The sequence below is a fragment of the Daktulosphaira vitifoliae genome, unplaced genomic scaffold (assembly GCF_025091365.1).
Source record: "Daktulosphaira vitifoliae isolate Bord-2020 unplaced genomic scaffold, ASM2509136v1 Scaffold_4, whole genome shotgun sequence".
NCBI classification, from domain to species: domain Eukaryota; kingdom Metazoa; phylum Arthropoda; class Insecta; order Hemiptera; family Phylloxeridae; genus Daktulosphaira; species Daktulosphaira vitifoliae.
Window position 1 is genome coordinate 11,771,115 of NW_026099575.1, and position 12,709 is coordinate 11,783,823.

At 24.3% G+C, this 12,709-nt stretch overlaps 1 protein-coding gene across 5 annotated transcripts in view; it reads right to left on the reverse strand.

Moving 5' to 3' along the window:
• Positions 1-7,993, reverse strand: part of LOC126905588 (histone PARylation factor 1-like) — a 9,107-nt gene extending 1,114 nt beyond the window's left edge. Inside the window, exons 1-10 of one of the 5 annotated variants that reach the window (XM_050685443.1) lie at positions 7,676-7,993; positions 7,520-7,616; positions 7,281-7,435; positions 6,649-6,826; positions 5,582-5,758; positions 5,373-5,509; positions 4,995-5,143; positions 542-741; positions 230-480; positions 25-171 (exon numbers count right to left, since the gene is read on the reverse strand). In XM_050685443.1, coding sequence (XP_050541400.1) covers positions 124-171; positions 230-480; positions 542-741; positions 4,995-5,143; positions 5,373-5,509; positions 5,582-5,758; positions 6,649-6,826; positions 7,281-7,435; positions 7,520-7,616; positions 7,676-7,789 — 1,506 coding nt within the window. In that variant the 5' untranslated portion in view covers positions 7,790-7,993 and the 3' untranslated portion in view covers positions 25-123. Of the gene's footprint in view, positions 1-24; positions 172-229; positions 481-541; positions 742-4,994; positions 5,144-5,372; positions 5,510-5,581; positions 5,759-6,648; positions 6,827-7,280; positions 7,436-7,492; positions 7,617-7,675 lie in introns of those variants that run through there. The other 4 variants (XM_050685438.1, XM_050685441.1, XM_050685440.1 and 1 more) reach the window with 4 other exon arrangements.
• Between the last annotated feature and the right edge of the window lie 4,716 nt (positions 7,994-12,709).

The following is a 12,709-nucleotide window of genomic DNA, read 5'->3' on the forward strand; positions in this document are numbered from 1 at the left end:
AAAATAAATTATGATACCAATGTAAACAACTAAATATTATTTTCTTAGAAGTGTAAAAGGTTTTCTTCATTTATATAAGATGAAAACTATTTAATTTAATTACACAGGTAAAAAACAAAAATTTTATAATATACTCAAGTTTGAATTTTTTCTTCTGTTATCTAAGTGTGCCTAGAAAAAAAAAATTATATATTTCTTTAATTATAAGAAAATAAGAAAAAAAAATTACTTGAATAATAGTTGCAAATTGTGGTCTTCGAAGTAGATTATAAACAGTTACTAACAATTGTTTGCAAATACGATGAAGTTCAGAATTTCCATCACAAAATATATCAATTCCTAACTCTAGTCCTGTACCAAAGTCACATTCATCATTGGCTATATTTGCATAAGTTATTATGGGTTGTAATTTATCCATTTCTGCAACTTTTTTACTTTTAGAAGCTTCACGATATGATTTTAAAATTTTACGTAATACACCTTTAAATCAAAATATTTTTTAAAAATGATATATAGAAATGATACTATGTTTGAACCTTACTGTCTGATTCTGATAAGGGTCTATAACCAATATCTGTTTTTCGATCATATGGTACATATATTCCAGCTTTATGAAAAGTTTTAGCTACTGCAGTACCTTGTCTACCTTTCAAATATTTTTTTACTTTTCTTTTTTCAAAAGCATGTAGTTTTTTTTGTAAAGCATATGCTACTTGACCTTCCATATTATGAAGATACTTTCTAATTGAATTATTAAAACAAATTACAAGTGTATCTATACTAGTAATTGAAACTATTATACATCATAAAAACGGTAGCACAGTGGAGTCGTGGGGTAGTGGGACAAGTATAGATGGTCTGACAGTGATCAAAATCACTATCATAAGAAACACTTCGATGCAAATTTGTAGTGTTTAATTTTAAGAAATTGGTGAATAATTCCAAAAGCAAATTAATTCCTATTTTCTTTATTATTCCTAATTAGTAGTTTTTTGATTTAGAAGTATATAGAAAGTAGGTCGTCAGAAAATGTTTTTTTTTTAATTTATAGTACGTAACATAAGCTATAATTTGACATATGTTTTAAGAACGCAGTAATACTGGAACATTTATAAAACTTAAGTTGAAAAAGTTGACTTTTGTAAAAAGTTGCTATTTTGAATCCCTCCGTGATTAGATAATTATAAAATTTATATCAAATGAAAAGAAAATATCTAAGTTTTCAATAAAAAAAAAAAATTGTTATTTAGTTATTTTTCAATAAATTATGGCAATTTTTAGAAAATAAATGTCGAAATTTACCGATTTTAAAAATTATAATTTTTTTGGGGGATTTCTACCGTTTACGGGGAACAATTGATGAATAATTCCAAAAGCAACATCAACTTCTATTTCTTTAATTATATCCCGATTAGTAGTTTTTTATTTATAAGTGTAATATATGAATACATATTTATGATAACAATTATATAAATAGTATAAAATTGATATTCAATATCGTATTTTTACGCAGAAATTGTAAAAAATTGAAATATCAACCTAATTTTTTGGTCCCTTTAAAATGATTTTTATAAAATTGACACCATTAAATATGATATTTTATGTGACTTAAAAAAATGGAACTATTAAGATAACTATTTACAGTAAATTTATGATAAAAGCTAAAAATTTCGTTAAAATCACCATTTTTATGCATTTTTTTTCGTAGTAAATCATTTTAATAGAAATCATAATTATCATTTCTATATAAATCTTAGTATTATAATTCTTGGTTTTATAAATAAAATCTTTATTATATCCTGATTAGTAGTTCTTAGATTTCAAAGTGTAATATATGAATAAATACTAATTAAATTTAGTATGAAATTGATATTCAATATTTTAAAATTGTAATTTTTACGGAGAAATACTAAAAAATTATAAAGTATATTTTGTTTCTTCAATTGTAAACGTGTATAAAAATTGATAAGGCTTGATGCAATACTATAAAATAAAAATAATTATATTACTATGAATAAATACACTGGTTTACAAGGAACTTTCAACAGAATCAAAAATATGTTATTCTAAATAAACTTTTTGCACTTTTTTCAAATCTGCAATTAGACTTATTCTATCAATTTTAAGTTTAGATATTATAACTAATTATTAAAAAATTAATATTTACTTATAAAAGAATAATTAAAACAACATTTTTTGAATTGTTACTGATTTTGATTTTTAATATATTAAAAATAATCAGTGCAAAATAACATTTTACACCTATTTTTTTGGTTCTTTTAAGTTAATTTTTTTGTAAGTTAATAATAAAAAAGTTGGATTTGTTATCATGACATTTAGCTTAACTTGCAAGTTTGAAATTACATTATTAAATAGAAAATTTTATGAGAATTAAAAAAATATTTTTAAGATTAATATACAGACAGTAAATTTTATAAATACTACTTAAAGTAAATTTATAAGAAAACTACAATATATTTTTGCATTTTTATAGAATAAATCACTTAAATAGAAATAAATTTATAATTTTATTAATATATATTTTAGCTTACACTTTACTTTTAAAAAAAGGTATAAGTTTTTAAGATAAGTGAATACTTTTTTTCTACTTATAATATACATAAATATCAGCCAAACTACATAAAATTTTTTGTTTACAAATTTTGAAGCTTAATTAAGACCTACTAGATATATACCATATAATGATGCTAATTATGATATCTACACTATCAATTTTTGAAACTAAAAAATTTGTATTCTGCAGTAAAAATCAAACTATTATGATATACTAACCATAATATTTGATCAAAAAATCGAATAACAGAGGCTGTTTTTTGGAGTATTTTTGGTCAAAATACTAAAAACACATTAATCGACCAGTAAAAATTTGTTTAAAGACCTCAAATCTTTACTAAATACCTATTTTAATGTATATAATAAAGTTAAAATGTTTCTGATTAAAATTTCAAAGATCAATTTTTTTTGATCCACCTTAATATATATATATATTTATATTTATACATGTAAATACAGTTTCTCATCTTTTAAATTAAATTTGAAATTTTGATGTGCTGTATATTGCTCTCCCTGTTGTAATTATATTAGTGATTGAGTTTAAAATGAATGGAATAAAATTTAAAAAATGATGTGAAGAAAAGGATTTTTTTGTCTAAAAAACTTCTAAAATAAAATTTGTTTTAATATACAGGATAATTGGTTTATTATAAACCACTTGATTATTCGCAAAATAAATACAACATTAGAAAAATAATTTTTTAATCTTCTTATTACTTATATCCCTATATTCACTCTATTCAAGAACTTATGCATGTTTTCCCATTAATTTATTTCAATCTGCTGGTAATACGTTATCTTTTAACAATTTATTTACAAGTTAGCTAGTTTAATATTTTTGTTGTTGTTTCCTTATTAAAATATTAATGTAATTTATATAGTAATGTAATATTGTTTTTGTAATTGTAAATTTAATAATTTGTATATCTTTTTGTTTTTATTCTATTAGTTAAATCAATAATTATTTATTTATTTATTAAAGATAAATGGTCATGAGCCCAGGTTATCATTTACAGTGTAATATATAAGAAAAACAACATATAACAAAATAGGTTAAGAAGTACATAATTTTATTGAAGGAATGACGGATCCTCATTGGCTAATTTCATCATAAGGTTGATTGGCTCGTTTATTAAATAATTATTAGGACAATGTGGAATAAAGAAAGTATGTGAGTTGCGAGTGTACCTTACAGGAACTTTTAAGTTAATTTTAGCAAGGGAAGGGGAGTCGATAGAGCCTGATAAGTGATATAAGTTATTAAGGAAAGTAAGATTTTAAGAACGGCGGCGGTCAGCTAGGTTAAGAAGAAAAAGAAGGGGAGAATAATCATGAGGGACACAGTTTACGTTCAAGGTATGTTTCATAAAGGAAAGAAATTTACGTTGAGCCCTTTCAAGTTGTAAACAGACATCAGCTGTTTGAGGATCCCAAACAACTGAGCCATATTCCAGAATTGGTCGTACAAGCGCACAGTTGATAGATGTAAGAGACCTGGTGACCTTAAACTCATTAGATATCCTTTTGACAAAACCCAGTACCTTAAGAGCTTTGCATGTAATTTTATCAATATGAGCTTGTGAACTTAAGGAGGGAGTAAAAAATTATACATCATTGTTACCATTATATTTAATTTGTAATGTGTTGGATTTAGCTCTGTTAATAAATAAATAAAAACATAGGTGATTGTTTTAATAGCTAATCTTATCCATCAGATTTCTCTTAATATAATAATTATGTTATGAAAATCCTTTTTAAAATGACATTACTAAATTATTAAATGTCAATTTGATACTAAAGTTATTTATTATAATAAGTACTTATTCTTGTATTATATTTATAAATCATATAAATTGTAATCAGGATATAAATATGATTCATATTACTTTTGGAATATATCAATAACTCTTTCTAAAAATTAAATACTATTCACAGATTTGCAACGAAATATTATTTATGATATTGATTTTAATCACTGTCAGATATATATACTTGTTCCCATTGTGCTAGATTTTTTTAGTAAGCCTTTTTATAAAAAAATATTTAAATTCATTTTTCTTACTGTAAATATCATTATTGTTGGTATAAATAATAAAAACTGAAAAACTGTCTTTACTGAACAGAATAAAATATTGTAAGCTTATAGTAATAACTCACTACTAATTAGATTAAAATGTTCTTTTTAATGGTAACATAAAAAAAAAAAAAAAATTATTTTATAATTTACAAAGAAAATTAAAATTTGAAATCTAGTTTTTTTTTTTTTGAAACTGTCTTTTTTGGATTTTTTTCTATTTTGAAAACATTATTTTTATGAAAGATTCAAAAAACTAAAACACCATTTTCTGTAAATCTCAATTTTTTTAAGAACAAGTGAGTTCTTTTTTTATTCAATTAATTTACTAAAAATATAATTATACCTTAAAGCTTGAAATAAACTATGTCCAAGGTTTTGTATAACACAATTTTTTTCAGCATCATTGGAAGCAACAAAAACAGGCATTGCTAATGGTTCATCTCTAAAATAACCAATATGATACTGGGAACTATTAACACTTGTGATTATAGTCTGAAAAAATTATTGAAATGATTTCATAGGTAATAGTAAAATCATATATCAATTGATGTGTCATAAGATATATGAGACACTATATAATAATGTTACGATTCACAAAAATTGTCCTCCAAATTTTAAGAAGAAATTAAATTTGGTAAACATTATCTTAATATCACATATGAAACTTTACCACTGATGAAATTAACATATTAAAATTGACATGAATAATTAAAATACTTACTTGAAATTCTGGAGGATCATAATAATATCGCCAATGTAAGACAGCATTTTCATTATTATTACTATTAAATTCATTGAAATGGCCAGCTAAAACATCATAAGGTCCAACCAACTTTAAACCAACTGATAAAAATGCATCTAAACATTTAAATGTTAAATTTAATTATTTATTATGAAATTTTGTAAATAATTATACAAACATTTTTATACCTTCAGGATGTGTAGAATTTTGTCTTTTACAAAATGACCAGAGATCATAAAATTCTTCAGGCATATCACCTACTAGGAATAACTTAGATATTTGTTTATTCCAATAAGCAGGATTAAACACCATTCCAGGTATCATAATTCGTTCAGACGTAACTGACTGTTCACTATCATTAGAATCTTAAACAAATGATAGAAATAAGTAAAAGGTAGAGTGGATATAAATTAGACATATTATTTTTAGTTAAATTCTAAAAAAGTTAGCACTTATATATCGTTGGATAAACTTCAACACCTCATATTTAAATTTTTCAGGAGAGTTAAAAAACTACTTAATATTTTTAGTTAACTGAGATAATTTCAGTTTTAGAAGGGAAATAATAGTTTTATGAAAATAACATTTAATGTCAGAAATGAGCATAATTAAGTTTATATATTTTAATGCAAAATGTCATTTTTATCATAAAATTAGATAAGAGGTATTGAGATATGAGTATTACTTAATGAAATGCTTGTTTTATATTTACTAACATAACTAAAATTAAATCTTGATTTAAACTTAAAAACAATTATAAAAAATTGATTTTTAAATATAACATTTTACCAAAACTAAATATATTCCCATTTAATTTACATCAATTTTTTATTTAGATAAAAACTAGTAAATTAGCTATTATGTAAATAAGAAAAATCTTTTTAAGGTATAAAATTACAAAAGATTTTTGATAATTTTCTCAATTGGTATTATTTTAATACATATTTTAGCTATATATAATACAAATCCAATTAATATTTTTAAATTCCTTAGATTTTATTTATATAATAAGTGTTTTCTTAATTAATACAAAGAAATTATACATTTATATAGTTAAAAAAAACTGATTTCCCAATTAGTGATGACTAAGACTAGTTGTCCTCCCAATCATAGTTTATCTTACCCTCAATTTTTTTAAATTTTTAATAAGTGTATTAAAAAAACCAGAATTTATGATAAAATATATTTACTTATAAAATTTAACAAGCTAGTAGAATAAACTAAATATTTGTAATTTCAATTAAAATAAGTTAACCTGTAGCCTGAGAGTTTTGACTAGTTCCATGAAAAGTGAATCTTTGTACTTGATTACTGGATGGTACATGAGGTGAGCTTACAGTTTCTCCATCTAAACGACGTGGTGTGTATAAAGTGGGTGTACTTGGTACAATACCATCATCAACCCCACTACATTCTTCTAGATTAGTATTAGTCTAAAAAAAATATAAAATTTTTTATACCAATTATTAGGTTATAAATAAGAAATACTACATAATTAAAACCTTTTTAGCTATGTAATGTAATTGATTTATTGATTTTTATTTGTAAGATTTTTTCTAAATAATAATTTAGAAAAATTTTTTTGGCTTATTTTAATAGTAATTGTTTCTCAATTTTTGAGTGGCTAAATATTTTTTAGGTGTTCCTCTTATCTTTTATAAAGGTATCCGTTTTTTTTTTTAATAAGATACACATTTAACTAGTTCTTAAAATAGGAAAACGATTTAACTAAAAAAATCACTAGTCGATAACAAATTTTAAATCTGTATTTTAAGAGTTATGAATATTTTTTTACTTGGGTAGGAGGAATATCATGACAAAAATAACATACAGCATTGCCAATCTACATTGAAAAATATTAATATGTAACATAATTGTAATACAAACCAATAATAATTGTTGTTGAGATCTGTATCTAACTGCATATGCATTTATTGGGTTATGTTCATTCAACTCATTTTGCATGTTGTCACTAGTACTAGTTGAAGTTGTATTAGAAGAGATTAAATTTGATTGTTCAGGAACTTCCATATCATTTTCATCTATTAAAAATTATTTATTTTTTTAAATATAAGTACTATTAAATAGTATTTTTTTACCATGCAAATTAATTTCATTGACATTACTAATAGAAGATGATTCTCCATTTTTTTTATTCAATTTAACATTACCACTAGAATCTCTTTTTTTGGAAGTTTTTTTACTTTGTACTTTAACATCATCCTGTTAAAAAACAATATTTTATTATTAAATTTATCTAAAAAAATGCATTAATCAATTACTTTTATCGGAGGATGTTTATATTTGTTTAAATGTTCTTTATTAGTTTGAAAACATTTTCTTCCATATTTACAGGGTTCTCGGGAATCCTTTTGATATTCAAAAAACTTTTCCATACTTGTTGCTTACAGAATATTAACATAAATTTCTGAGATTACCTTTTTTAAGAATTTATATTAATTAAATTGATACTAATGCAGTATCTAATTATGAAAATTAAAATGAGAATACAAGTAAATTATGTTTATATGTTAAGTATACTTTAAGTAATGTCTAATATTTATCTCTTCTTTGTAACAAGAATATTTTAAATATTGTAAATTTGGTATCAAAACATTAATGTTTATCATATCACTATTTAATATCATCTATTAATGATTGAAGTTAGCAATATTTAGTCGGGCTGCACAGATAGATAAGAGCATGACCTTATCTATATTCAAACAAAAAAGTCTAACATTTAACCTATTAGTTGTTTATTTGATCTATATTTATTTTAAAATGTACTACACTTGCCTTCGATTATTAGTTAATAATCAGGACTATAGACTTAGAGCAATTATAATCATCAAAATAATCGCTAAAAAACTTCGTTATAAGTACTTAAAAACTTTTTTCGGCTTCCAACAAAAGTCCAATCAACTTATCCCATTTTTTTTCGATCTGTCTGATTATTCCCGAAGGCTTCATTTCTTGCGAATCCATGATAAGCTTGTTAAAACTTGTCAAGTGATTTTCATAAAGCACAATGTATGAACGTAACAAAGACTTATTAAAAAACCATCTTGACGAGAAATAACAGAAAATAGCAAAACTTTGTTGAATTTTTACTGTATATATATAGATAGAATTTTTCTAGTTACTTAACAACAAACTTGTTAAAATTATAGTTCTTACATATTCAATTTAATATTCAGCTGATATACTTAATTAGTTTACATTCAAACAAGACATACTTTTTATATTTCGAGGTATCGTATTCTTATAAACTATTTGTCGGGATGATTAATACAATGATTTAATTGTAGTAAAAAATAAAATGTCTAAATTACAGCAACATATCATGTTTTGAAAGCATATTTTAATATAATTTACGAAATATTTAAAAGTTGCAGTGTATAACATAAATGTTTCTTGATTTTTAGCTTCGATGCGAAGTTGAGAAAGTATTGGTTTTACTATGATGTGTTTTTTTTTGTGTCTGTTACCACTTTTTCTCAGCTCTCACCGAACGGATTTCTTTCAACGATACGTCAAAAGATCACAAATAGTATCTAGTCAAAGACATTACCCTCAAAAATTGAAAAAAAATCACTCGTTCCTCGTAAATGGGGGAAACCAGAGGGGGATTTAAAATGACAATTTTTTCACAAAAAATTAACTTTTTCAACTTATTTTTTGAAACTGTTCCGGAAGGTCTGACACTTTTATATATATCTTAAATTAAAGTTAATGTAATATAATTTATCATGAAAAAAAAAAATTCGGACTTTATTTGGTCTTCACGGTGAAAATGACTACCAAATGATATTTTTGTGTGAAATTCTCGATTTTATTTTTTACATTTTTAATTTTATAATGCTATAACTTATTGAAAAGTGTATGAATCAACACAATTTTTTATGAGAAATAATATTTTTTAATAACCCCTTTTCATTCAGGATATTAATAAGGAAATAGGAGATCATGTAGCTTTTGGAATAATCCACCAATTTTTTAAAATTAAACACTATCTAAGGATATGCATCAAAGCGTTTTTTATGAGTGATTTTAATCACTGTCAGATATCAATATACTTGATCCAACTATACACGTCACCACTGTGCCGTGACTCCCCTGTGCTAGGTTTTTTAAGAATAACGATTACTATTTAAATATTTTACATATAGTTTTTCTATAATTATAATAATTTTAATACAGATTAAAAAAAAATGTATATATCAACAGAAATACATTTCACCGCGATATATCACTATATTGATATCATATAGGCTTTATTGACAAATTAGTCTAGTGTTTTTGTATGGTCTAGTGGTCTAGTTTCTACAAGTTACAGTTTTACCTTTAATTTTTATACATATATAATTAAAATAATATTTTTAACAATTTATTCAATAATTTTTTCTTATATTCATATGAAATATTATATATAAATCTAATGAGTCTACTGAGTGTTATTATTTATTTAAACTACCTGTCTTTACAGCTTCAACCAGAGGCAATACTTCCAAGGGTTCTCAGGACTGAGCTCGAGAACAAAAAAATAAATAAATTACTTGCTGCGGGTCAAATTAATTGAATTTAAAGATAAAAAGTTTTATGAAAAAAAAATGAAATTTTGTTTGTTTATTTTATCCAATCAGACAAAACCCTATAAATCCATAGTAAAAATAACCGTTAATGAGTCTCAGCATGAAATCAACGCTTTATGGCTATAAAATATATTTTAGTATTTTCTGTCGAGTATTATTAAAAATCTATAAGATATCTTTTTAAGGCCGTGGAACCAGTGCCATAAGAGCCATACGTGCTGCACTCAGAACAAAAACGTTCCATGCTTTAATGAAATTGAATCATTGTTATTAAGCTTAGCGTTTTACTTAGTAATAACGCTGAAATGAATTAAAATAACAATTATTCTTTTAAAATAAAACCACACTCAATAAATTTAAAGATTTTTATAATGACAATTTAAAGATACCGTAATCTAATCAATAAAATATAAATATTTTAAACAAAGGAGTCCATTATTTGTTTTATGCACACAATTTATTTGAATGTAATAAAAATAGATTTCTTTTAAAGTATAGGGTATTTGATATAACAAAAAAGTTCTACGCTTCTATCATAGAGAATCTTTATTAACACGCTTATATTAGTTTCACGTGTATGTTGTTTGTTTGTTGTTTGTTGTTTGTCGTTTGTAAGTTTGTAACTCCACGCGGCACGTGTTATTATGTCGCGTATGACCTTGAGACTATACTGTTGTAACGCATTCGCCCCACCCCGCTCACCTCTCGTAGAGAACAATATTTTCCAACCCGTAGACGCGCGCTTATCATCAATTATATATATATATATATAACAAATTTTTATTGTAATTGACACAGCCCCGCGTCGTTTTACGCCACGGTTCAAAGTAGTGATGGTAAACTGCTATTTTTTTTTTAACATCTGCTAATGCTATTGCTATTTTAAAATAGCAGTAAAAAGTAGTAGCTATTGCTATTTCGTAAAAAAAAGCTCGTAGCATAATGCTTATCATTAATTTTTAGTTATTAGCAGCTAATGTTTATAGTAATTAGCAATAACACCGTAGAAATCATTATTTTCGTTAAGGCCAGGGGCTCAAGGCATTGATGGCGGGCAGTATGATGTATAATTTATTCAACTGGCGTATGATACTATGATATTCAACGGTTCTAATATTACATTAATATATATTCATAATGTTTAAGCCACGTTAATGTGAACTGTGAAGGTGAACCATTCGACATAAACATATTAATAATTGTAGACTGAAAAATAATGTGAACTTCAATTAACAATCATATTTATGGGCTTTATTTCAAAAATATTTTTTCTAAATGATTAAAACAGACATTAGAATTTGTACTATTTAACATGAGTATAATAAAAACCCATCACAGGGGGGTCGCGGCAAAGTGGTGACGTGGCATAGTTGGATCAAGTATAATGATATCTGACAATGATTAAAATCACTATCAAAAAAAAAAACGCTTCGATGCAAATCTTTAGATAGTGTTTAATTTTAAAAAATTGGTGGATTATTTCAAAAGCTTCATAAACTGCTAGTTCCTTATTAATATCCTGATTAAGATAAAGTATGTCGAATGAAAAAGGGATTATTAAAAAATAGTATTTCCCATAAAAAAATTATATTGATCAATACACTTTTCAATAAGTTATAGCATTATAATGTTAAAAATGTAAAAAATAAAATTGAGAATTTTCACACAATAATAGCATTTGGTAGCCATTTTCACCGTGAAGACAAAATAAAGTCCGAAATTTTTTTTTTCCATAATAAAGTATATTACATTAGCTTTAATTTAAGATATATATAAAAGTGTCAGACTTTCCGGAACATTTTCAAAATTTAAGTTGAAAAAGTCAATTTTTTGTGAAAAAGTTGTCATTTTGAATCCCCCCCTGTAGGCAGGTAAAAAGTCAGATTTATAAAAAAAATATACCAAATGATAGGTAAAGACATCATGCATCTACAAAAAAAAGAATTATATTGATCCATACATCTTTCGAGAAGTTATAGCATTATAAAGTTAAAAATATAAAAAAGAATTTTTTTACAAAAATCGTATTTTTTTTATTAAGTTTAATGTCTGTTTTCACCATGAAGATAAAATAAAGTCCGAAATTTTTTTTTACCATTATAAAGTATATTACATTAGCTTTAATTTAAGATATATATAAAAGTGTCAGACCTTCCGGAACACTTTCAAAAGTTAAGTTGCAAAAGTTCTACTTTCTATATGCATTTTTATGTTTTGAATCCCCCCTGTATTAAGGAATATGGTCCGATTTTAAAAAAAAGTATGTCGAATGAAAGAACTATATAAATACTACTTCTCATAAAAAAATTGTAATGATCCATACATTTTTCAAAAAGTTATAACATAATAAAGTTAAAAATGGAAAATACAAAATCGAAAATTTTCACACAAAAATAGCATTCGGTAGCCATTTTCACCATGAAGATAAGATAAAGTCCGAAATTNAGTAGCAATTTTCACCGTGAAGATAGAATAAAGTCCAAAATTTTCTTTTTTTATGATAAAGTATAATACATTAGCTTTAATTTAAGATATATATAAAAGTGTCAGACCTTCCGGAACATTTTCAAAAATCAAGTTGAAAAAATTAATTTTTTGTGAAAAAGTTGTCATTTTAAATCCCCCCTTGTGGGCAGGTTAAGGGTTAAATTTATGAAAAAAATATACCAAATGAAAGGTAATGATATTATGCATCTATATAAAAAAGAATTATATTGATATGTT